The 26083-nt window shown below is 49.3% G+C and overlaps 7 protein-coding genes across 7 annotated transcripts; 5 read left to right on the top strand and 2 right to left on the bottom strand.

Annotated features, from left to right (window-relative positions):
- Positions 1-31: 31 nt before the first annotated feature.
- F9C07_2155653 (molybdopterin biosynthesis protein) lies at positions 32-1904 on the bottom strand (the record flags this gene model as incomplete). Its single annotated transcript, XM_041292588.2, has 2 exons — positions 32-1818; positions 1874-1904. The coding sequence occupies 2 exons, from the start codon at positions 1902-1904 to the stop codon at positions 32-34; spliced, it is 1818 nt and encodes a 605-aa protein (XP_041145748.2).
- A 936-nt stretch (positions 1905-2840) lies between these two features.
- On the bottom strand, positions 2841-3673 carry F9C07_3430 (vacuolar H+-ATPase V0 sector, subunit C; the record flags this gene model as incomplete). Its single annotated transcript, XM_041292587.1, has 5 exons — positions 2841-2943; positions 3002-3310; positions 3372-3463; positions 3525-3559; positions 3616-3673. The coding sequence occupies 5 exons, from the start codon at positions 3671-3673 to the stop codon at positions 2841-2843; spliced, it is 597 nt and encodes a 198-aa protein (XP_041145747.1).
- Positions 3674-3939: 266 nt separating this feature from the next.
- On the top strand, positions 3940-5517 carry F9C07_2283059 (putative ras small monomeric GTPase Rab6). Its single transcript, XM_041292606.2, has 5 exons — positions 3940-4236; positions 4296-4321; positions 4390-4478; positions 4576-4978; positions 5034-5517. The coding sequence occupies exons 1-5, from the start codon at positions 4184-4186 to the stop codon at positions 5090-5092; spliced, it is 630 nt and encodes a 209-aa protein (XP_041145746.1). The 5' UTR covers positions 3940-4183; the 3' UTR covers positions 5093-5517.
- Positions 5518-6012: 495 nt separating this feature from the next.
- Positions 6013-7907, top strand: F9C07_2283058 (Inositolphosphorylceramide synthase subunit Kei1-domain-containing protein). The gene is made up of 2 exons (XM_071510607.1): positions 6013-6186; positions 6282-7907. Exons 1-2 carry the CDS (start codon positions 6142-6144, stop codon positions 7245-7247), a joined length of 1011 nt encoding a protein of 336 aa, XP_071366281.1. The 5' UTR covers positions 6013-6141; the 3' UTR covers positions 7248-7907.
- An 843-nt stretch (positions 7908-8750) lies between these two features.
- On the top strand, positions 8751-13492 carry F9C07_2069410 (sulfite reductase [NADPH] subunit beta; the record flags this gene model as incomplete). The annotated part of the gene is made up of 3 exons (XM_041292604.2): positions 8751-8781; positions 8900-9039; positions 9098-13492. 3 exons carry the CDS (start codon positions 8751-8753, stop codon positions 13490-13492), a joined length of 4566 nt encoding a protein of 1521 aa, XP_041145744.2.
- A 708-nt stretch (positions 13493-14200) lies between these two features.
- On the top strand, positions 14201-20211 carry F9C07_2067374 (DNA-dependent RNA polymerase family protein; the record flags this gene model as incomplete). The annotated part of the gene is made up of 5 exons (XM_041292603.2): positions 14201-14672; positions 14734-14996; positions 15063-15255; positions 16105-16820; positions 16909-20211. 5 exons carry the CDS (start codon positions 14201-14203, stop codon positions 20209-20211), a joined length of 4947 nt encoding a protein of 1648 aa, XP_041145743.2.
- Positions 20212-22528: 2317 nt separating this feature from the next.
- On the top strand, positions 22529-25560 carry F9C07_3424 (Xylanolytic transcriptional activator xlnR; the record flags this gene model as incomplete). Its single annotated transcript, XM_041292601.1, has 3 exons — positions 22529-22976; positions 23035-25358; positions 25417-25560. 3 exons carry the CDS (start codon positions 22529-22531, stop codon positions 25558-25560), a joined length of 2916 nt encoding a protein of 971 aa, XP_041145741.1.
- Positions 25561-26083: the final 523 nt, after the last annotated feature.

Genomic DNA, 26083 nt, shown 5'->3' with positions numbered 1-26083 from the left:
AGTGGTATAATATACTCTTGCTGAACAACATTTACTGCGCTGCCACGACCGGCCCCAGCATCAATGCCTCTACCAAGACACCCTTTTCAATCTGTCCACTTCCTGGTCGAAGCACTAAGAGCGCGTTTGCGCTAGCTAGACTTCCTACTCTAGAACTCCGCTGCCCAACTCCCCCCAAGCCTGTACTAGAGGCGTACAATCGGCCATCGGAACGAGACGCTGTCACAATGGCCCGGTGGTACTCGGTACGCTTGGGATCCAACGGGAACGCATGTGTCAAGCTGACCGAAACGAGTGGTAATCCAAGTGTTGATGATAAGCCAGGCGCAGTTTGCTTTTCGCCCATGCCCATCAGCTTGTAAAGAGAGGGGAGCACGAATAAGTTGAGTGTCACGAGGGCCGAGGCAGGGTTTCCAGGCAATGAGAAAATAAGTTTAGTTTCACGCTCTTGCTGGACTTGTTGAGTTGACGACGTTGGTTTGAATGGGACCGTGGCAAACGTGGTCGGCTTGCCTGGTTTCATGGACACGCGACCGAAATGGATGGTCCCGCCTAGTGTACGTTCGATAGTGGGCTTCAGCAGGTCGAGCTCACCCATTGATACGCCGCCGGTGGTGATAATCACGTCAACGCTAGAATTTGCCCTTCCCACTCCGCGAAGGGCATCCCGAAGGCTCCGTTCCAGCTCACCTGCTGGTGTATCACGAGCAATTCCCAAATCGACGGTGGGGAAGCCCCAAGAGGCAAGGCACGAGAGGAGAGATGGACGGTTGGAGTCTCGAATTTGTCCTCCATAGAGCTTTCTTGGGTCGTCGTGCTCAACGAGCTCATCTCCAGTACTTAGAACACCTACACATGGCTTCTTAAAGACCTTGACTATTTTTGTTCCAGATGCTGCTAGAAGACCAATCTCGCCTCCGACTGACGTGATGAGGTCTCCTTTCTGAAGGATTTTCGACCCCAACGCAATATCACTGCCAGGCTCACGGACATTCTCGTTCGGTTTGATATCGCCTGTCAATATCTCTACTGTTGCTTCCTCTTTGCCGTCAGGGGTCGAAGAAGCGAGCACTGTATCCTCAACCATTACTACGGCATTGGCATTTGGCGGAAGAGGAGCTCCTGTGGTTATTCTGGCAATAGTTCCAGGCTCGAGGGGTGACAATGACCCTCCTGGGTTGGCGTAAGATATGGACGCCACGGGGAAAACTCCCTTTGTGCTTGGTCCAACATCTGCTGTTTCAGGTGCAATCACGGCGTACCCATCTACGATGCTGGCTCGGTAAGCTGGAACAGCTTCTGCGGCATAGACATCCTCGGCAATTACCGATCCAACTAAGGCAGTGGTTACAGGAACCTCAACAACAACTGGTTCAGGAGTTTGTTCGCTAATAACTGCAAGTGCTTCATCCACTGATAACATTGGGTAAGGGGATTCGCGATATCGTCGATTTGGGCCTGCATTGGGATCATTTGATTGCGGTCTCTCCGATGGTGACGTATGTGCCTTCGGGGCAACATGGCCATGTCCATGGCCATGAGAATGAGAATGAGAATGAAGTTGGTGGTGATGTTGATGGTGATGGTCGCGTTTGTGTTCCACTTTGCCCCCCGAGGACAACCCTGCCTCAGCTTCTAGTTTCTTGACACCGCCGGCATGAATGGCGCGAGAGTTAGCACCAGCCGCTTGAGTGCACGCATGCGGCAGAAGCTTGAAGACCGCGTCGAGATTTTCTTTAGCCCCTTTTGGCGAGCCGGGCAAGGTAATAATCAATGTTTTGTTCCTAACACCCGCAACAGGCCGTGACATCATTGCAACTAGGATAATTGTTAGCGAGTCCTTGCGTAACAAATTATGTGTATATCAGCTTACAAGGTGTGACTTGCAAAGAAGCGGCAATCATGCCATGACTTCATGATTTACGGTCAGTAATCACATTATATACGTTTCTGAAAGATGGATAGCACAACTCACACTAGGCCGGGTGCATGGCGATGAATGAGAGGCGACACGGCCTAATCAACGACTTTAGCAAAGCAGAGTAACTCTGGAGCAGGTTCAACGAACCTCAGGGGTGTTATCCTTAAGCGCAAAGCCCGTACCGCCACTCAAAAGTATGAGATTCACCCAGTTTGGGCCATCTGTCCAGTCACATAGGGCTCGTTGGATATCGAGTACATTATCAGGTACGATCTTAGTGGCCGGTCGATCCCAAGTATTTAACCCCTCTGAGAAGAAGAAAGACGTGAGAGTTTCAGCAACTCTATCCGTGGAAGGATCTTTAGAGGCAGTATCCGATACGATCAATATAGCTGCCTTAAGTTTGTCGTCCGTCATTCTGGATGCTATCTTATTAGAATTTTGAGAATTGTGAAGAGGAGAGTTTTGTCGGATGCGGGGAACCATCCCGTGGTATTGGAACCTCCGAATCTATATTAGTCACTCCGTAGATAAAGCCTATTGCTCAAGCTTATCAATGTCAATTATATAACGATCGCTAATTTCCTATAAACCCTTAAATACAACAATGTGAAATTTAAATCAATGCTATACATAAGAGTGCGCTATCGTATTGATAATATCAACACTTCCATTACTTCCCGGCGCCTGCTACTGTACACCAACCCAGACATCATGGCAAACCAGCGGGACAATCAATGCTATTCACGCATACCCAAAAGACTCTACAGTCAAATCGGATCCATACGCCATAATGCAGTATATAATAGAACACCAGAGCAAAGTGAAGCTGTAAAATAGAAGTCATACAATGGTTCCTACCCCGACTCGCATGGTTCTCTCTCGGAGAAAACCTCCTCTCGTTAACCATTAAGCGGCCTTACTTAAATTCGTTAGCCTTCTGTGTCACCAGGAGTCCGATGATAAGACCGAATAAGCCAAGGACGGAGCTGAAGATCTCGATAACAAGGATCTTCACAAACCTGCAAAAATGTTAGCTCACTTGCTGTTCTGACAGAAATACGGATGGGGCGAACGAACAAGCTTCCATCAGCAGCATCGGCTAGAGCTGCACTGCTTCCATTGATACCGACAGAGATACCACAGATCAAATTGCACATGCCCACAGTGATACCACCCCAAAAGAGTGCGTATCCGGTATATTGGTTGCTGCCGGAGAAGATTTCATCATCGCCGACGAGATTGAGCTTCGAAGAGAAAACTATTGCCATGATGACACCATAAATAGCCACTACTTCGCAGAAGATAATAGAGATCAAGTTCTTCGTCCGGATTCTTGGTGCCTTGACACCTCCGCCGACAATAGATGAACCTGTGAGAAAGATACCCCTGGATAGGCATGCCATGAGTAATGATATAACAGGAAACATAGCTCCATATTAGGACGTACCACGCTGCTCCAACGACTGATAAACCTATGCACATCGCGATACCGATGTTTGCCCAAGCATATGGAGATACCGATTCGAGGAATTGACCAACCTAGGACGTGTTAACAAGGCACCCTATAAAAGATATGTAACATCCATGTGTCTTTCAATACATTAAATTGTTCGCCATCTCCGTGGAAAAGCATATCTGCCAGTATTGATTAGCGCACAATATCAATACCCTTGTTGGATGAGATCACTCACAGCCCCCGATCACCAGGAGTGACACGGTAGCAGCACCAGCTGGATAGACGAGACCCATGGTGACCTCCAACTTTTGACCCGATTCTTTAAGCTGGAGGAAGCAGCAAACAAGGTACAGGGTCTTTAGACGCCTGACGAAAGTCTCGCAAACGATAGAAAGACTGCGGTGGAGCGGAGCTCTTGTCCGGATCACTCGTCTGGAGCAACACCCGCACCTTGCGCTGATGATGGCTGGGTCGGGCCGGATTTAATCCGTCATCGGAAGGCGGTCGGAGTTTAATGCTGGCTTGTCAGTCCATAACATTTACTTACCGTACTCCGTACAGTTTCCCCATATCGATCCATGGGTTCGAGTTGACTTCACTCCTCCCAAATCGCCCATTTGAACAACTCTGGCGCCTTGTTTGGTCTTGCGTCTGATTTCTATAATATTCTCCCTTCCATGTCCTTCTATCCTTAGAGATCCTTTGCGCACCCTTTTCCACAGTCCTTCTACGTAAAATAATTGCGACTTTCCCTCCGCTACCCCTGATCCTACCATTACTTCTACCAAGTTTCTCTTGTCACAATGGCATCCACTTCCGCTGTAGGGTCGTATTCGAACCCTTTGAAAAAGTTCAAGTACGTTTTGGTATATCAAAGCTCCCTGTAGTCTGAATTAATTATTAACTGTACCACAGGCTGGTGTTCTTGGGAGAGCAGAGCGGTATGGATACCACGTGCCAGATTCCCATTAATTTATGGCCTGTGCAAGTCTCTGATTGTGACATGTAGTTGGCAAAACGTCCCTGATTACGAGATTCATGTACGACTCATTCGACAATACATATCAAGCGACCATCGGAATCGACTTTCTGTCAAAGGTATATCTCACCGCAACTAGCCAGCCTCTGGATTCTAGGATCCCACCTTCGATGCACTTTGATCGCTCATGCCAGTGTTAACTCGGTTTTTTTTCAGACTATGTACCTAGAGGACAGGACTGTCCGACTCCAGCTTTGGGATACAGCCGGTCAAGAAAGATTCAGGTCGTTGATTCCTTCCTACATTCGGGATTCGAGCGTTGCTGTTGTTGTTTACGATATTTCAAACGCCAAGTCCTTCCAGAATACCCGGAAATGGATTGACGACGTACGAGGGGAGCGTGGCAATGATGTTATCATTGTTCTAGTTGGCAACAAGACTGATCTTAACGACAAGCGCGAGGTCACCACCGCGCAGGGTGAAGAGGAGGCTAAGAAGAACGGGTTGATGTTTATCGAGACTAGCGCCAAGGTTGGTCATAACGTCAAGCAACTTTTCCGGCGGATAGCCCAAGCTCTACCAGGCATGGAAGGCGAAGGTAGTAGAGGAGAGAGCCAAGGTTTGTTTCCTCGGCGTCACTTACAAGTTCCACGAAGCTGACTGTTACTCTCCAGTGATCGATGTGAACATCAACCCAAAAGAGACCACAACCAACGATGGATGCGCATGCTGAAAGCTGTAATGTACTACCTGGTCGCCATTTTTCGATTACGTTCACCAATTTGTTCCCTCGATCTCAATGATGAGGTTTGAGATTGTCAATATTGCTCTGTCATTCTTAATCTGTACATTTTTCTCCCTTTGCTTCTCGAGTGAATAGCGTGTTTAGATCGAAGCCGTTTTTTCTTTTCTCTTTTTCCTGTTTTTCCTACACGGTCGCCTGGTGCTTGGTGGGAGAATTTGGCGTTCTACTTGCTACATCGCATCAGCATCCCATTGCTGCCCCTCAGGTTTCTGCAATATCCTTTTCATCTTTAACGGCTCAGATTTGAGGTTATGGTGCCAAGATGTCATGGCTCTTGTAAGATTTTGGACAACGTCTACGATACATATATATTATATATACTATTTACCATACTTTCCGCAACTACATGGCGTCCAGAAATTCCAGCCAACGTAATCGGGAGAAAGCGAAAAATGAAAAAGGAAAGAAAAAGGTCAAGGCAGGCATATTCGGAATATTTTCGTAATCTCAAGCAACCTTCAGTGGTCACTTGCGCTAGATTCGGAACGTCGTACTCGTATTGTCTGATGCAATAATGTTGACTGTCTAGGCGGACAGAGCGCATCCAGGAAAGAAAAGCCCGAAAATTCAGTAGGGTGTAGGGCAGAAGGAAGTGACTGTAGGCCAGACTATCATTAGATTGACAATGAAGCAATAGCTGGAAATAGTGGACATACAACCCTCAGTCCTCAAACCAGGCCATTGAAAAATTGCACATTGAACGATTCATTGGACGACGGAGTACCCGAACGTCATTAAAGCGCTCAGTTCTTGGCATTCAATAGGCGAAAATAGTAGCGATCGGCGGGGCGGATCGTCCGGAAAATCAAGCCCCTGTGTGACAACCGCATGGGCATCGTGACCCAACTGCTGCTGACAACCAGCCTTCTCCCTTTCTTCTCTTCTGAACGTATTGGCTTCCATTTCCGTTTCCCTTTTCTACTGCATCCTCCCATTGCTTGTGCCAATCCTACAGCAGCCCATCGGCGATATCAGAGATGGGGTTCTCACCAACCCGTTTTCTCCGCATCCCGCGGCCAGAGGTATGTCAGAAATTAAAATTTCGTGATAAAAGGCCTTCCCGTTCCGTGTCTAGATTAATCGATGGTGCTAAGAATGAACCTCCGGAGTACAACAGACATTCCTCTATGTCATGAGCCTGCAGACGGGCGCTTCTCTCATCACGTTATCCTTGCTTTTGAACAAAATTAGCGGCCTTTACGGGTTGCTTGCGCTCCTAACCGGCTACCACCTTTCACCCGTCCAGCTGTCCATGTACCTTTACTCCCTGCTCGCTCTCGGCGTCGCAACACTGCTCTTCCCACATATCCGAAAACAATCACCTCTGCAATGTCTCGCTCTCGCCTGGCTCTACCTCTTCGATAGCGTCATCAACGCCGCATATACAGCTGCTTTTGGTGTAACATGGTTCCTTGTCATTTCTCAACATTACGAGAGTGGAAATGCCTCCGGGCCCGGTGGTGAGACGATTGCTCAAACGGCCGGCTTCACCAGCCCGAAGTACGATTCGCCATCTTCCCAGGGCGCCCAGTATGCCAGAAGTCCCGATGGCCTAGGCAACGCGGTTACCCAGCCGGAAAGTTTCCAAAGCATTGTCTTCATCTGCTCGCTATGGATCATCCGTGCATATTTTGTTCTTGTCATGCTGGCATTTGCTCGCCAGTCTCTACGTCTTTATATCGCTGTGCCTCGTCACACTCAGCTCCCAACTCATAGCCGGAACACTTCCATCGCCAGTGTGGCTAGCGTCGCTGATATCGATAAGGAGCCGTTCTCGCCTTACACTCCTGATGGTCAAGGTTGGAAGGGAAAACTTGGTCGCGCTATGATTAGCGTTGGTCGCAATTATTGGTTAGGCGAGGATGAGGATGGTAACTGGATGGATACTATCGGACGGCGGTTCCGTGCTCGCCGCGAGAGCACCGAGCTTCCCGGTCCCCTCGAAAGAGAACGGAGACGTCGATCTGGAACGGGCCCTCCACAACCTTCTCAGTCGGCTGTCCAGGCGGCTGCCTTACAACAACCCACTTATGAGGTACCGGGTATGAACGTCAAAATGCAGGACTGGAGCGAAACTAGGTAAGCAGAAGCGACCGGAAGTCATCGATCCGCTACAGGTCATCCATTCAAGTTCAGATCCTTCCTTATAGAAGGAATTGCGTCCAAATCCACACAACGTGGGTGCCCTTGGCAGAGGAGACTGATGCCAATGATCCTCTTCGTACTGCGGACGCCTGCCTCATAAGCGACGAGGCTCTGGTGTCAACAGCCTCGCCTCTTACCCAATTCACATAACGTGGTTTTCGTTATAAATTTATATCACTAAGATGGTGAGATGATCTACAAATCGCTGGTTACTAGTCATTTGGCCACGAGGGTCTAATGACTCGATAATGCTCAGAGGTTTTTTTTTTCTTTCCTCTTCGGTGCGGAAATAAGACGGAGTCCGATTTTCCTTCGCGTAAAGGTACGTTCGGCCAATAGAAGCCGTTATGGAAGAGAACGGTGTGTTTGTTCGGCTATAGGGACGAAAGAATTGGTTTTTTAGATGCGGCCCCTGGCGTCTGGGACTTGTACATTGATATTTATATGGGTTTGTTTTCATATTTGGCGTCTTGAGGCTCAGTTTTCATGCACTATATCAGGGAATCGCATAATGTTCTATCATGAATGACAAAAGATAACTAGTCACTACACAGGGCATAGCACTCAATTGTATGACGTACTTTGTAACTTCTCATTTTCGTTCTCTTTTGTTCTTTTATTCTTATTAAAGACCTTGTTCCCTTACTCCTTTATGTTGGAGAAACTAAATGGTAAAGGATAAGTCGGGGTTTGAAACAATGGTTCTCGATTCACCATATAATGGGTTGTTGGCATTCACTGTTCAGCTGACCATTAACCACGCCAGGAGTCTCTCGCCCGAGAGGAAATCGCCTTTGTAATAAGCGCCGAATGGATCAAATACTGATCGGTCTCCTGTTAATGGAATGGAGGGCAATTATGGGATACATATATATCATCTATGTTGTGCAGTTTCTTACAGAGCAATCTTCCTTCAATTATGTTCATTAAAGATTCATTACTGAGGCTGAAGAGTGGATAGTCTTGCACGTTCGGCTGCAACACGAGATCTCAAAAGATTAATCGTCCAGAGTAAAAGTAACCGGCCTATCAGCATTCTGCCGAAGCAAAGCCCGCTGAAGAACTGACGTGCTCGACCTGCTGCCCGCACTTGACCCGATTAAGGATGTTTGCACCCACCGCCCGCGCACGTTTGCATCGATGTCGTGATCGCAGTCCAATAAGAATGTTGCTGATCCAACCCCGATGGCGGAGAAAGTCTATGGGGAACAAAATCGCTGCTTTAATTTTGAAGAAAATCGTAAGGATAAACAGGAAAGAATCAAGCTAATTTTTTATATGTCCTTAAGACTGTCACTTTCCCTTCCTTTTTCCCTCCTTTCCCCTCATCGATTGAGCTCAATTTGAGTGTGGAGTCACCGTATGCGGTGATATCTACTCTATATACCATTAGTATCATCCCACCTTTGCGCTCTACATAGCGCAACTGGCAATTGCCAACATGGCGCCCGTTTCAACTGCCGGAGAGGCAGGTGAGTCATTCCCTTTCTTTCTTTTTGCGATTCGTTATCCGTTGATCGTATTCTTGACTATGTTATGCTATCATTGTCTGTCTACGAGCTGGTGATGGAATGCTAATTTACATCGCAGTGGCGAGAGTCGCTTATCTCACTAGCGACATTGTGGTCTCCGTCCAGCCATCCCTGCAGACAGATTCTTGGTTTAGCAAGCCACTGAAGGCTCTTAAGCAAGAAAAGGCGCGCAGTATCCTGCCCAAGGGTGTACCTGACGTGAGTGATACTGGAATGCAGCGTTCAAGTTCGGACAGTGAATTGACAAGTTCATCAGGTGGTCTCGGTACGATACAATGAAGATCCTCTCCTCTCTGCTTTCCACCCTTTGCAGACTGGAGATGTGGTTTCTGTTGTCTCTAGTTCCTCTGTCCTCCTCTCTTCTATCCCTCACCTCTACCGCTTAGCGAACTTCCCCATTGTCATCCACGTCGCCTTGGAGCCTTCTCCATTCCCAGATTACTCGGTAATCAGCTCAATACGGCAATGTGGCTTCGCATTCCTGCACTCTGAGACTGTCCAAGAGGCACAAGATATCTCTATCACTGCTCATGCTTTGGCACGCAAATCTGGAAAAGGCGTCATTCATTTCTTTGACCCCGCCAATTCTGCTCGCGACGAGCCCATCGCAGAGGAGGATGTGAATGTGATCCAGAGTGTTCTGAACTTGGGCGGACACCATGCTACTCACTCCACTGGACTTGGTGCCCAGACATTGTACACTGACTCTGGACGGGTGGCCACCGTAACTGATGAAGTTGTAGAGAACACTAAGACACCCGAGGGTGCTGCTACCCCTGCACAGCCATCTCAGACGCCTTCGAGTGTTAGCGTTGACAACTCGTCCGTTGGCTCCTCAAGAAGAGATAGCAGCGTTGATAGCCGTGCTACTAGCTCTGCTGCAACAACCGTGGATGCTTCTTCTGTCAGGGCAGTTAGTGCCGCAGACATCTTCGAGTGGACTTCTCAGATCTGGCGCACCTTGTCGGTATTGGTTGGTCGCAACTACAGTGCGGTTGAGTACACTGGTCCTTCAGATGCGAAATCTGCTCTCTTTATCTTTGGCTCCACCGGAGTGTTTGTAGATGCTCTGTCCAAGGAAGACACCGCCAGCGAGCTCAAGAACATCGGACTTATCACTGCGCGGTTGTACCGACCCTGGGTGGGTGGCCAGATTGTGAACTCAATTCCGGCCTCGGTTGAAAAGATCGCCGTTTTGGAACAAGTCCGCAAAACTACAAGATGGGGTCCTTCGTTCATGGATCTGTTGTCAAGCTTGACCCCTACCACTGCTGGTGGACGTGCTCCACAAATTGTCGGTTACAGACTCGGGTATGTTGAGCCATCTACTGCCATTCAGGCGCTCCGCGGCATTGCTCAGAACCTGGACACTCCCTCCCCTATTCAGAACCTCGAAGTCGGTAGCTCCAAGGTTCCAACACTTGAGACTGCCCTAGAGCAGCCCCATCTCGAAAATGCCTATCTGAAGATCTTAAATCAGCTCTTCGGGGAGCGTTTGCACATTGCCAACCAGTTGGATTCGAAGCATGCCGGTGTTTCTTCCACCATTGCAGCCAGCCCTGAATATGGATTTGGTTCCTTGATTGCAAGGATGGAACACCGTCGCCGTTTTGTGCGGGAGGTTGAAGAAGCATCAAAGGCTGGTACCTTTGCCACTGATGCTCCGAAGACGTCCCTTTCAAACTGGGCTCTCAGTGCAGGCGATGCAGCCAAGGCCAACAGATTGGCTCCAGATGTTATTGATCACCTTTCGAAGGATGATTCCCCGTTGGCCAAGCAGCTCCTAGAATCCAAGAAGCTTTTCTTTGATGAGTCTCGGTGGCTCGTTGGCTCCGATGCCTGGGCCTATGATCTTGGAAATTCGGGTGTCCACCATGTCCTTGCCTCCGGCGCCAATGTTAACATGCTCGTTATTGATTCCCAGCCTTACTCGGAACGCACTGCAGCTGATCCCACACGCAGAAAGAAGGATATTGGCCTTTATGCCATGAACTACGGCAATGCCTACGTTGCCTCTGTTGCCGTGTACGGCTCCTACACTCAGGTTCTCCAGGCTATGGCTGAGGCCGAACAGTTCAAGGGCCCCTCCGTAGTTGTTGCATACTTGCCGTACAACCAGGAGGACGATTCTGCCTTGACTGTTCTCCAGGAAACCAAGAAGGCCATCGACCTTGGATACTGGCCTTTGTACCGCTGGAACCCCGGAAACGAGGAGAACAATGAACCCAAGTTCTCCCTGGATTCGGAGCGTATCAAGCGTGAACTTGAAGAGTTCCTTCGTAGGGACAACCAACTCAGCCAGCTTATGAACCGTCATCCCAAGTTTTCTTCTGTCCTCTCTGAATCCTACGGCACCGAAGTCCGGGCCCTCCAGAAGCGCAAAGCTAAGGACTCTTATGAGAAGCTACTCGAAGGTCTTTTCGGCGCACCCTTGACTATCCTATTCGCGTCGGACAATGGCAATGCCCAAAACCTGGCAAAGCGTCTTGGAAACCGTGGTCGCGCTAGGGGACTGAAGACTATGGTCATGGCCATGGATGATTACCCCGCTGAGGATTTGTCTACTGAGGAAAACGTGGTGTTTATCACCAGTACCGCGGGCCAGGGAGAGTTCCCCGTCAACGGCCGTGGTCTGTGGGAATTCGTGAAGAACTCTGGTGATCTTGACTTGTCTACTATTAACTACTCTGTTTTTGGTCTTGGTGATAGCCACTACTGGCCCCGCAAGGAAGATAAGATTTATTACAACAAGCCCGCCAAGGATCTTGATGCCCGAGTTGCCTTTTTGGGCGGACGTAAGCTCACTGATATCGGACTTGGTGACGATCAGGACCCAGACGCTTACCAGACTGGTTACTCCGAATGGGAGCCACGCCTTTGGCAGTCCCTGGGGGTGGACAAAGTCGAGGGTCTTCCTGAAGAGCCCGCACCTTTGACAAATGAGGACATTAAGATCCAATCTAACTACCTTCGCGGTACCATTGCTGAGGGTCTGTTGGATGAGAGTACTGGTGCTATCTCTGCAAGCGACCAGCAGTTGACCAAGTTCCACGGCACCTATATGCAAGACGACCGTGATGTGCGCGATGAGCGCAAAGCCCAAGGCCTTGAGCCCGCCTACAGCTTCATGATCCGTTGCAGGCTTGCTGGTGGTGTTGCTACTCCTACCCAGTGGCTGCAAATGGATGCTATCAGCAGCTCCCATGGTAACGAGACCATGAAGCTCACGACTAGACAAACCTTCCAATTCCACGGTGTCATCAAGCGTAACCTCCGAGGCGCGATGCGTGCCATTAACAAAGCACTCATGACTACCATTGCAGCTTGCGGTGACGTCAACCGTAACGTCATGTGCAGCTCCCTCCCAGAGCTCTCTTTCTTCCATCGCGAGGCGCATACTGTCGCGCAGAAGATCAGCGACCATCTTCTCCCTTCTACTACAGCCTACCATGAGATTTGGCTGAAGGATGACGATGATAAGAAGATTCAAGTCGCTGGAGATGCTGTTGTCGATCACGAACCCCTCTACGGCCCTACTTACCTGCCCCGTAAGTTCAAGATCACCATTGCTATTCCTCCTCACAACGATACCGATGTGTATGCCCATGATATTGGTTTGATCGCCATCAAGGGATCCGACGGACATTTGGAAGGTTTCAACATTCTCGCTGGTGGTGGCATGGGTAGCACTCACAACAACAAGAAGACATATCCTCAGACCGGCCGCATGTTTGGATATGTACCCGCCGATCAAGCCCACATCGTTTGTGAAAAAATTATGCTGGTACAACGTGATCACGGCGATCGTCAGAACCGCAAGCATGCACGTCTGAAGTACACTATCGACGACATGGGCGTTGAGGTCTTCAAGGAGAAGGTGGAGGCTCTTCTTCCAGACGGCCTACGGTTTGCTGAACCTCGTCCTTTCAAGTTTGCTTCCAACGTTGATACCTTTGGCTGGCTGAAGGACGAGAAGGGTCTCAACCACTTCACTTTCTTCATCGAGAACGGGCGAATTGAGGATACTGCCGACTTCCAGATGCGCACCGGTCTGCGTGAACTGGCGAAGCTTGACAAGGGCGAGTTCCGTCTCACCGGTAATCAGCATCTGATTCTTTCCAGCGTCAAGGATGAAGACCTCCCTGCGATCAAGGAATTGATGGCCAAGTACAAGCTCGACAACACCTCTTTCAGTGGTATGCGTCTTTCTTCGTCTGCTTGTGTTGCCTTCCCCACCTGTGGCTTGGCCATGGCCGAGTCTGAGCGCTACCTGCCAGTTCTCATCTCTAAGCTCGAGTCTACGCTCGAAGAGGTGGGTCTGGCTAGAGACAGCATTGTCATGCGTATGACAGGTTGCCCCAACGGTTGCGCCAGGCCCTGGCTCGCCGAAGCTGCCTTCGTCGGTAAAGCGTACGGTGCCTACAACATGTACCTCGGCGGTGGCTACCACGGACAACGTCTAAACAAGTTGTATCGCTCCTCTATCAAGGAGGATGAGATTTTGGATATCATGAAGGGTCTCCTCAAGCGGTACGCACTTGAGCGCAATACAGATGGCGAAGAGCCTGAGAGGTTCGGAGACTGGTGTATTCGTGCTGGCGTTATCAAGGAAACTACTGATGGACGCAACTTCCATGAAGGAGTAAGTTAATCCTCGTTATCACACATATTCAGGCCTCCCACCTAACGACATAAAACAGGTTGCCGAAGACGAAGATGACGAGTAAAGAATTAGAATCTGGAATAAAAAGAGGGTAAATAAATTGCTTTGAGTTATGTTGTGCTTCGCTTTGATTGTCATGACCATCTTTAACTACGTCAGTTGCATTGTTTTAGATTCCACCATTGCCTTGTGAGCCATGAATTTTTGATGTAGTTAGTTTGAGTTGTTGCCATCGTTGCTTGCTTCTGTGTATGCCTGTATACGCTCACGTCCAAAAGCATTTGACTTGGATCAGTCCAATTCCATAAATCTTCATGTACTACTGTGGGAAATTATTGACGCCAGTAACAGCCATTAACTTTTACGTGCTACGTTATAATTGCATAATATCCATTTGGGCTTAGCCATGAAAGGACTCATGCCATACTTCCCGACTATATAGTGCCGTCCTCTTAGAGAGTAAGAGACATCATTTATAGGTTCCCTTATATAAGTCATTAGAATGGAAGGCGGTGTGCTCCACTTTTCTACCCTTATCACTTCCCCGCCGCCCCGATATGGAAAAAATTGAAAAGAAAAGCAGTCAATTGCGCACGATTTACTGCGCTCCTGTTCAATTCTAACAAATATTATCCATCCAATGATACGACCTTAGTCGGCCGATCCATTCATTGCCCAAAGCCCCATATCCACACCATGGACTCCTCAGACCCCGTCATCGCATCCTACGACGTCTATCTCACAGACTCCGAAATCTCTCGTTACGTCCTCCAATATCTCGACCGGCTACCAGACTACCCCTATGACGACCGCCACGGCCAAAAGCCCACCAGTTTCCGCCTAAAACCGAAAACCGGGCTTGTCGAAGTCGACGTCCCGATCAACACCCGCATGAACTATGACGTGAATAAAGGTCTGAAGTACGGCGATGCGCTGAAGAAAAGTCGCAGCTCGCAAGAGGGCGGCGCATTCGGCATGGCGGGTGGTTTCAGCGGCGGCTCCCTTGCTAGCGGGAATAAGGTGAAGATGGAAGCCGGTGGGGATGTGGAAATGGGCGGCATGGGAAATGGAGACTCGGCTTCTTTATTACGGGTGCAGACGTTGGGCGGTCGCATTAAGATTCCTGAGGAGGGGGATCCAGTTTATATGTTGGCTGCTTTCCGGGGGAGTGAGTTGCTGCGCTAGGCTTCTTTGCTGGTCTTGCAGGTGGGTGCTAATGATGGTTATAGATAATCTTCATCTGTCGCCTGTTTCAGCGGTTGTGCAGGTGCATCCTCATCTTCATCACCTTGATGCGTTAGATGAGCTTCCCGCCAAGGGGAAGGGAAAGAAAAAGGATGATGATGAGGGTGGTGGGAATGAGGCTCGCGCGATTGATATCAAGGTTAAAGCGGCTGAAGATGACCAGGCGAGTCAGTTGGCTGGCAATCTGGATCTCTTGAAGAAAATGCAGGAGGAGAAATGGGGTAGCTATGATTGGGTCGATGCCGAGGTGAGTATTTGTTCCGTGATGGGTTCGTTTCTTCCAAGAGGCTCTGCTGATTCGAGGTACTCTAAGACTGAGGAGTCATGGCAAGTATATGAAAGCTACATGATGCACCAAGATTTAGAAAATCTACCACAATTGGAATCGGCTATCGATAGTGAGGACTATCTGGATAAGATGAGTGCGCCGCGCATTGACCCGGCGAACCCAGAGATGACTGGATGGGCTATGAAGCAGAACCGGATGAAGCAGAATGGAAGAGGGAGTTCTTCTAGGAGCAGTACTGAAGAGCAATAATTAAACTTTGTACGTGTACAAAGATAGACTTTACGAATGGCCTCATGAGAATATCCCCAAAAATGCATGGAGCGTGCGACATATGGTCGAATGATTGATAGTATGCGATGCATGCTATAGATAAAATTGATGATATAGGTACCTGAACTCTATAAAAAGCAGGCACAAAACTCTGACCTTATAACAGTAAGAAATGAGTACATAATACAGAAAATTTGAACAGCTTTGTTGCAGAGGAATCTGGTCGAAAATCTGGGAAAATCGTTGACGATTGCCACCTTTTAAGTTGATAGGTCTACGATGTGGACGCGATCCCGCAAATGAGAAGCCGAAGAAAAACACGATAATCAAATCACGTGCACACACGTGCCTTATCTCCCCTTTGAGGATCCGAGTATTTTTCCCCCGATTTCTCCGTCCAGGAACTACGGCATCTCGACCTTTTCGCCTTCATCAGACCTTCACACCCCCTTCTTTCTTTACCCATCTCTTATAAACTGGTGAAGGGCTGCAGGACGGCTTGTCAGCAGATATATTCCGCTGACAGGAAGTTCGTTGTCATTTATTGAATCCTTCTTGCGCATATTCGCATACTAATGAGTTTTGTTCTTGCATAATTTTTGCCTTCTTTCCATAATTTTCTTTCTTTACGTACCTCTACATCGTATACTTAATTTATCCAGTTGCTTCAGCGAAAACTACCGAATCATGTTATCCCGAATTGCTCGTCAGAAAAATGCAGCGTCTCATCTCCGGGTTTCTAAAGGGCGTTTGGTGTCGCCATCTTTGGCCGCCCTGCGGTTTCACTCCCATCTAGGTCGCTCGAATTCTTTTGTCAACGCGTCTGTCAATGTTTCCCCCGATCGTCTCCGTCAACCATCTTTACAATCAAATCGGTATCTCGCTACGGCGGCAGACCACTCCGCCGTTGAACAACCACCGTACCCTCCATTCGAGAACTCCTCATACACAGCCGGTCACCGGTATGACCAACCGGCACAAATGGCTTCTCTTTTCCCACCCATTTCGAAGGGGTTCAATGCTTCATCATTAATAATCATAGACGACCTTCTACAGACAAGACCGAGAGCTCTCAAAAAGCACAAGGGTATCGGTGGTGATGAAGACGAGATGATGGCAAATCTGGACATTTCCCTGAAAGTTGGCCGAATAGATCGGGCTGCCAATCTCGTCACCCGTCTCGGGGAGTATTTTCCGATCGGTTCGCCTGAGTATCTGGCTATTCATAACCGTTATCTGGAGGAGATGGTGTCACACATGGTTGTGACAAGGCAACACAACTTGGTCTTGCCCTTGCAAAGATGGTTCGAAGTTGACATGGCTCACGGGGGCGTTCAGCCGGATGCGCGAACATATGCGATCATGATTCGGATGGCACTACGTATGCTACATGGTGCTAAGCGAGATAGAGCAGTTCGCAGATATTGGAGTTTCGCGAAGACAGCGGGTGTCGAGGAAGAGGTTTTGGCCGTTCCAGTTCTTTCGGAATTAGAGCTAGGCGAACTGTCAGAGGTCTGTATATCCCATTCTTGCTTTCGCTCTAACTTTATGAGGTGTGCGGGAAAGAAGACATTGGCGCTGACACAATTCTTTTCACTAGATTTGTTCCTCTGACCTTCGACGTGTTGCGATTGGCAGTATACACTCAGACATTGCCAATAATCCAGAGTCCATCACAGACGAGGTCCCGGCTGTTAGACCTGTTGATCAGAAAGGCCTTGGGCTTTCATCTTTGCAGGACTCTCTCTCAATGTTCTCCACTGGCTCTGATGTCGCTTTTCCAACTGACTCCAATTATACGGAAGAGGAAAAGTTAGAATTATATAATCAACTCAGACAGCGACAGTTAGAGACGGATTCAATACGGACTTCACTTGAACGATGGCGCCAAGAGTTTACTCAGATGCAAAAGTCAGGGTTGGATATGACTGGCGGTGGAAAAAAGCTAGGTACCATCATGAATCAGTGGCATATGGGCCTTGTATCCAGGATCCAAGAAGAACTCAAGCTTGTTGATGAAGCGGAGGCCAATCCCATTAGAACTTTCGAGCAGAAAGAGCGTTATGACTACGGAGTTTATCTGCGGAGTCTGGACCCGGAAAGGTTGGCCGCGCTCACTATTCTCGCCGTTATATCTACCTTCTCTCGCGGAGGAATGGAAAAAGGAATCAAGGTCTCTGCAATTGCCACTGGGATTGGGAAAGACCTGCAAGACGAACTCATAGCTGAAATGACCCTTAAAAAGCAGCAGACGGGAGATGCCCGTCGCCTAAAAGCACTTCGGGAAATTCTTGCTGGTCGCAAAAAGAAGGACGGCCGAGCATCCTGGCAGAAGATAGTGCACGATTTCGAAAAGGAGGACCCGGCAGCTATCTGGCCCCCTAGGGTGAAAGCTAAAGTCGGAGCCGTCTTAATGAGTTTCCTTTTCGATGTCGGGAAGGTTCCTGTCTTAACGGAGCATCCACGTACAGATAAGAAAACGATCGTCATGCAACCCGCATTCCAGCACTCCTATCAAATTAACTGGGGGAAGAAGTCGGGATACGTTCATTTACACCCGGAAGTTGTTCAGATCGTTGCTAGGGAACCTACCGCAGATGTGCTAGGTCGTCAGTTGCCCATGATCTGTAAACCAAAGCCGTGGAACGGTCCTAAAGATGGTGGATATTTCATTTATCAGAGCAGCATTGTACGCGTAACACCGGGCGAGACTCTACAACCATCTTATATCAAAGCAGCGATGGAGAACAATGGTTTGGAACAGGTCCGCGAGGGTTTGAATATTCTTGGAAGAACTGGGTGGAGGATCAATCGTGACGTATTCGAGGTCATGCTTGAGGCATGGAACTCGGGAGAAGCTATTGCCAGCCTTGCGCCCTTAAACCCCGACCTTCCTCCCCCACCTAAGCCAGCTCCCGAAGAGGGTCTCGCTGCCGAGAAGAAGTGGGATAACGCTATGCGTGAGATCGAAAATAGACGATCCGGCATGCATTCCAACCGATGCTTCCAAAATTTTCAACTAGAAGTTGCGCGTGCGTACAGAAATGATACTTTCTATCTTCCCCATAACATGGACTTCCGTGGTCGTGCTTACCCGCTTCCACCCTACCTTAACCAAATGGGTGCGGACAATGCTCGAGGACTCCTCCTTTTCAGCGAAGCTAAGCCGCTGGGCGCTCGTGGCCTGAGATGGCTGAAGATTCAGATTGCAAACTTGGCTGGCTTTGACAAGGCCAGCCTGTCGGAACGCGAACAATGGACAATGGATCACTTGGACGAAGTTCTTGATTCGGCAAACAAAGGTCTACACGGCAGACGTTGGTGGCTTGACGCAGAGGATCCATGGCAATGCTTAGCCGCCTGCTGTGAGCTGAGAAACGCTCTCCAGCACCCGGATCCTACTCAATATCCATCGCGACTACCTATCCATCAAGATGGCTCGTGCAATGGACTGCAACACTACGCAGCGCTTGGTGGTGATAAGGTGGGCGCTCAGCAAGTGAACTTGGAGCCGTCCGACCGCCCATCCGATGTATATTCTGGTGTCGCTGAATTTGTTAAGGAGGCCGTCGCCCGTGAAGCCAAAGAGGGTATCCCAATTGCGAAGTTGCTTGACGGGAAGATCACCCGTAAGATTGTCAAGCAGACTGTCATGACGAACGTCTACGGTGTCACCTTTATGGGAGCTATGAAGCAAGTGCGCAAACAGCTTGTTGACCACTACCCAGAGCTTTCGGCCGATGACACGAAGGGCGGTTCGTTATACATTGCTCGGAAGATTTTCGAGGCTTTAGGCACAATGTTCAATGGAGCTCATGAAATCCAATACTGGCTTGGAGACTGCGCAAGTCGTATCACGCAATCTCTCTCTCCTGAACAGATCGAGGAAATCGCAAAAGAAGCTTTGAGCCCTACACAATCAGACGGGGGCTTGATCAGGAAAGCCAACGACCCAGCTCAGAAGTTCAGATCCACTGTGATCTGGACCACTCCTCTAGGTTTGCCTGTTGTCCAGCCTTACCGTGTTCGAAAATCTCGACGCGTTCGGACTACTCTACAGGATTTAAGCATTGTCGACATGGGCTCGGACGATGTCGTTTCCAAGCGCAAGCAACTTCAGGCTTTCCCACCGAATTTTATTCACTCCCTCGACGCTACCCACATGATGATGTCGGCTATTGCCTGCGACCGGGCTGGTCTCAGCTTTTCGGCGGTCCATGACTCCTTCTGGACCCATGCCTGCGATGTCGATTCTATGAACAATATTCTCCGAGAGGCTTTCGTTCGCATGCACTCTGACGATGTTGTGAAGAGGCTCGCGGCGGAGTTTGAAGTCCGTTATGGCAAGAATCTGTTCCTTGCGAAGGTCAACGTCTCGAGCAAGATTGGAAAGGCTATCCGAGCTCACCGTAGACGTGCAAACCACAAACAAGCTAAGGTGCAGGAACTCTTGGAGGAGTACAAGAGACAAAAGCTTTTGCAATCGGACGATCCGGAATTGCAAGCTCAGGGACGCGCAATGGTCACTCCCGCTAGTGTCTTTGAGCAGGCCGGCGGTGCCGATGAGGATCTTGCTATTTCGAGCTCCCTTGGTGAGACCGTTGTCGGCCATGTCCCGGAGAATCTGGAAGCAGCAGAGCGGAAAACTTCCGGCATGGATGCGGATTCCTCAGACCCAATCATTGAGAGTCTAATGACCGATTTTGACGACGTTCTTGGCCCGAAGGCGAACACCGAAGACGCCACTGCTGAAGCCGATCTGGATGAGATTGACGAGCCGAAGAAGAAAAGGCGCGGTGCTGTCCACACTTGGCTCTGGTTGCCGTTGCGCTTCCGCGAGGTACCTCGGAAAGGAGAGTGGGACATCACGCGTATCCGAGACAGTGAATATTTCTTCTCCTGAAGAATCAACCATTGGTTGGCTGAGCGGGCCCTCCTTCAAGTTGGACGGGAGTTTGAACACATTGGGTTGGCGTTCGCTTGGCGCGATCGATGAAAAATAAAATTAGAGGGACGGGATCGTCTGCGCCCTAGTTCCTCGCTCACCTACCTAAGCGTTGCCTCGTTTGAGCATGATTAGTGATATCCCCATTCTGTGTATCTGTTGCATCTTTTACAAAACTCTCTCCCTCTCTTCACCTTGTGTATTTTTCCCTTTTTTCTTTATGCAGTGGTTTTCTGGCCACTGTTGGTGATTGATGTATAATGTATGTTTCACGTGGATAGATCTGGCGTTGGACATCGGGTAACATGTACAGTATGACTAACTCTGCATTTATGTTTATATATGCGAAGGCTATCACAGACGCGAAAGGCTGTGATCATTGTACATACAAAATAACATATGCAAACTCAAAATTCTGTGGCTTGTGATGAACCCTTTCCATTATTACTTAGTAGTAGTAAACATGCCAAAGTAAACTTTTTTGTGTTTTTCCGGGGTAATTTAGGCAAAATGTCGGACAAAAGAGGAATACCCGCCAAGACATGGTGGGCGTGTTTGAGAGCAGATGAAAGGGATGTTGCAGCAAAGTCCTACTTACGGAGTACTACTTCACGCCGTAGTACTACTACTACTAGTACTATTACTACTAAGTAGTAGCACCGACAACCTGCAGGTCGGTTAGGAAGGTTCAAGTTGGAGCATCAGACAGGGTTCCTGCACACCAGCAGCCTAGCGGGGAAATTCTACTACATCTTCCGTCGGCTTCTGCCTCTTCTCCGAGCGATCGAGGGATTTAATTAAAGGACGAATCTGCTCAGAGGCAAATTGAGAAAGAGAGGTGGATTGCAAGAGTCGGACTAGAGTCGGGCAGTTTCGACTAAAACCGTTGTAAACTTGTATTAATAGTGCTGTTATTGTTTATTCTTCCGTTGAATCTGCTGACAGCATGTTGGCGTGTAGACTGTGATTATAGGTGCATACACTAGTCTCGGACGTGCTTTGATGGAGTAGACTTGTACATCGGCATGTATTACATATACTGACTGACATAGGCTACCCCAGAGTCAATTCCATCGCGTTGAGTCTATGTATCCCTGGAAGTGCAATATATAGGCGTACGCACATGACATGGGTTGAGTGCCCCAGGCAGATAGTGATGCCGGCACTTCCCCCACGTTTCATACTTTAAATAAATCAATTGTGTTCTTGATTGAACATCTGCCGGGTCATTCATTTCCTATAACAATGATTTTGTTGAGAATGCTATTCCAACAATAAAAACAACTACTCGGAGATATTGAAAGGCCAAAACAAATCCTGATCACCAATCACCCTCTCCACCTTGACCTGACGATCCGGAACGCAGCCCCGGCAGGCACACCTCATCCGAAAGTGAGGGACCTTTTTCCCCGCCTTTTTTCTTCTGTCCTTTCCTTGTCATTTATTGGCTTGTTCAATTCTAAATCAACTGCTACGACTCCACATCTTTCTATCCATCACTCAGGCCTGTGGACAAGAAAGCGGGTATTAAAACGGATCGTCGTCTTGTCATTCTAAACCTGGATCTCGGCGGAGCCCTAGACCAAGTTTGCCTCATGAGGAGATTATCTACCATCTCCCGGGCCTTCTCCCCCCGTCGCCCTGTGGCCTGACGGATGGCTAAAGCCATCCACTCGTGACCTTTAGTCTCCGTCTTAGTGCTTTTAGTGCTTTTCCTTCCCCGGTTTTCTCGTATGCTTCGGTGGCTTTCTGGGGGGCATCTCCTCGTGTCGTCTGCTGTTGACTCGGTTCACGGTGAGTCCCCGGCCTATAAGGTCTCGAGGTAATTCAAACCGTCAAGCTAAAATCCTCGTTAGCATTCTTTCTTGGTTCCCCAGGTCTAAGACCCATATTTCCCTTTCATCTCTCTCCCGACCCGATTACCTTAGTCGGCAATATGTTCTGACCCTGGCCTCTGAGCCGATTTTCTCCCTCTCCACTGACCCGTACCTTTGGCTCTCTTTTTCTCTTCAACTGCCTTTTCACTACCTCGTTTCCTTTTTGACTCGCTATACCTATTCGTTCCTCTTCAAATAGTTCCCCTGGTTGACACTCATTCGATGTGACGGACTATATCTTCTTAACTGGCTAGTACCACTTTTACGTGATTTTGGGGCCTTAACGGCCCTTCTCCGTTTTCCCTTTTCATTTCCGTTCCCCACATCCGCCAGTCTTGTCCAACCGCGTTCCTATATGTACCAGTAGATCGACCGGTCGCTTCTCTTGCCCTGTGAGAATGTCGACGACCTCGATTCAGCATTTTACGAGCTCCTTCTCTCCTTTTTCTTCAGGTACCCAGCCGGTCGGAATGGCGCAATCTCAGACGGTAGGGCTGGACACGCTCGCCGAGGGTTCGCAATACGCGCTGGAGCAACTGCAGCTGTCGCGAGAAGCCAATGGGGCCAGTGCCGTTGACGGTGGAGTTCCTAACCCTCTTAGAAGCTCAATCTCCAAACCCCAAGGTCAGCAGCTTTACAGCGACGAATCCTCCGCCCAGCACACCCAGAACGCAACCACCGGATTCAGAAACCTGCCTCAACGGGACCAACTGGCAGAGGCTCGCTCGACGATCCGCAAAAGTTCAAACTCCGGCCCCGTCCGCCGAAGAATCAGTCGAGCATGTGATCAGTGTAATCAGCTTCGGACGAAGTGCGATGGGCAAAACCCATGTGCGCATTGCATTGGTAGTGGTTCCTTTATTCACTGCGCGATGCTTTATAAACACTAACACTTCTTGGGCAGAATTTGGCCTGACTTGTGAATATGCTCGAGAACGCAAAAAACGTGGCAAAGCATCCAAAAAGGATCTCGCTGCGGCTGCCGCCGCCGTAGCCAACAATGGCACCGCGCCGACGTCAAACGGCAATACATCCAACGATTCTGTATCGTCAGCTAAAAGGCACACCCCTTCGGATGGTCAATCAACGCAAGAGGTCAGCGGCAGGTACGATCCGAATTTTGATGCCTCCCGGAACCTGGCGACAGCGGGACAATCGCAATTAGGACAGCACTCGGATATGTCAGGTATGGCGGGGATGCAGGGCTCACAACAGACCCCGCACTCTCAACCATCCCTGGGTGGTGCAATCGATGCCATTCACTTGAATCACTTCAACACTCTTAATGATTCCAACCGACCGCAGATGTCTGTTCCCGACCTTCGTTCATTACAGATGCTACATCCATCCGGCGCAAATACCCGGTCTCCGTCGGGAGCACTGCCACCTCAAGGGATGAATTCCGGCTATAATGACGGCGCTTATTCTCTGATGAACGCATCAGAAGCAAATCACCCATCAATCAACCAATACCGACTGGGGAACTCTGCTGAAAACCCTCCGGCACCTTTTCTAGGCTTATCACCCCCGGCGCAATCACCAGGATGGCTATCACTACCTTCGCCATCCCCTGCAAACTTCGCGTCCTTTAGCATGCCTCCATTTTCCAGCACCTTGCGGTACCCTGTCCTCCAGCCCGTCCTCCCTCATATCGCGTCGATCATTCCTCAGTCATTGGCCTGTGATCTCCTCGATGTCTATTTCACCAGCTTCTCCCCTTCCCACTTGTCGCCGCAATCCCCGTATGTGGTCGGGTACATCTTCCGAAAACAATCGTTTCTCCATCCCACAAAGCCAAGGGTATGTAGTCCTGGCCTATTGGCTAGTATGCTATGGGTTGCCGCACAGACGAGCGATGCAGCGTTCCTGACATCTCCGCCGTCGGCTCGGGGCAGAGTATGCCAAAAACTTTTGGAACTCACGGTTGGCCTACTCCGGCCGCTGATCCATGGACCCGCCCCTGGGGAAACATCTCCCAACTACGCTGCTAATATGGTCATCAACGGGGTAGCTCTGGGCGGCTTTGGGGTCTCCATGGACCAACTTGGCGCGCAAAGTAGCGCAACAGGTGCCGTAGATGACGTTGCCACCTATGTCCACTTAGCGACTGTGATCTCTGCCAGCGAATATAAGGCAGCTAGTATGCGTTGGTGGACGGCAGCATGGTCTCTCGCTCGCGAATTGAAGTTGGGACGTGAATTGCCGCCGAATGCCCCCCAGCCGAGACAGGACGGCGAGCCTGAGGACGATACAGATGTGGACATGTCAAAACGTAATCTCCCTCCTCTTATCACATCGGTCGGGGGTAACTCTGGAAGCACGATCCTCAATGTCACTGAGGAGGAACGAGAAGAACGTCGGCGTCTTTGGTGGTTGCTCTATGCAACAGATCGCCACTTAGCGCTCTGCTATAACCGCCCTCTGACATTACTGGACAAGGAGTGTGAAGGACTCCTTCAGCCAATGAATGATGACTTGTGGCAGGCTGGCGATTTTGCTGGTGCCACTTACCGGCAGGTAGGCCCCCAGGTAGAGTGTACAGGACACAGCATGTTCGGTTTCTTCCTACCCTTGATGACGATCTTGGGTGAAATTGTCGATCTCCAACAGGCAAAGGAACATCCCAGGTTTGGTCGTGTCTTCCGGAATAGTGCAGACTGGGACCACCAAGTGCTGGAGATTACCCGTCAACTGGATACATATGCTCAGAGCCTGAAAGAATTCGAGGCTCGTTACACTAGCAGTCTAGCTCTTGGGGCAGGGGAAAGTGAGGCCGCCATAGAAGGATCTCATTTAGACCATGTGAGCCCATCTGGCCGTTCGACCAGTACGGCTGGGTCGAGGGTGAACGAGTCCATCGTGCATACGAAAATGGTAGTCGCCTATGGAACCCACATTATGCACGTTCTACACGTCCTGTTGGCCGGGAAATGGGACCCTATCAATTTGCTTGAGGATCATGATCTCTGGATATCTTCGGAGTCGTTCATAGCCGCAATGAGTCATGCGGTCGGCGCTGCTGATGCTGCAGCGGACATATTAGAGTACGATCCAGATATAACTTTTATGCCCTTTTTCTTCGGAATATATCTACTGCAAGGCAGTTTTCTGCTACTACTAGCAGCCGATAAGCTTCAGGGTGATGTCAGTCCCAGTGTCGTTCGCGCGTGCGAGACAATTGTTCGTGCACACGAGGCTTGCGTCGTGACATTGAATACTGAGTATCAGGTGAGCTTTATTTCTCAGGAATCACACATGATAGATGCCTAATACTTTTATCTCTCAGAGGACATTCCGCAAGGTTATGCGTTCGGCTTTAGCGCAGGTTCGTGGGCGCATGCCTGAAGATTTTGGTGAACAGCAGCAACGTAGGCGAGAAGTGCTAGCCCTCTACCGCTGGACCGGTGATGGCAGTGGTCTTGCACTATGACGAGCGCCGCCGCCACCAAATAGCTCTTAACCTGCATCTCTACCATCTGCATAGCTAGCAAACCTGACGACGTGATGCGATCTCATGACAGTTATTAATCGAAGAGGCCCGGTCGCCTCGGGGTCCAGGAGTTCAAAAAACAACCTAGTGTATGGGCCTGGGTTACTGCTTCCTCTCTTTTTCATTAGTCTTTCGACTTGTCTATCGTTGGATATTTTCGCTTCTCACCTAGTTCGTTACACTTCGAATTATGGCTCGTCACGTATTTTAGGTCAAGCTGGTACTCCGTCCGAGGGACGGACCGGGCCACTTTGACACATCTACCATTTTCAGTATATAGTTTTCGCCACCTGGTTTGTCTATCGTTGATGCGACCTGTACACTATTGTCAGTTGTACTGTTTATATCACTGCTTGTCATCTACAGCAGTGTAGTTTATTATATATACCCACATTCAAAAAGTCAATACATGCACACATATCATCCTGCATCTCAAGATCATATCCTACAGCTACATAGAGTA

The sequence above is a fragment of the Aspergillus flavus genome, chromosome 4 (assembly GCF_009017415.1).
Source record: "Aspergillus flavus chromosome 4, complete sequence".
Taxonomy (NCBI): domain Eukaryota; kingdom Fungi; phylum Ascomycota; class Eurotiomycetes; order Eurotiales; family Aspergillaceae; genus Aspergillus; species Aspergillus flavus.
This window is presented reverse-complemented; position numbering and strand designations above follow the sequence as displayed.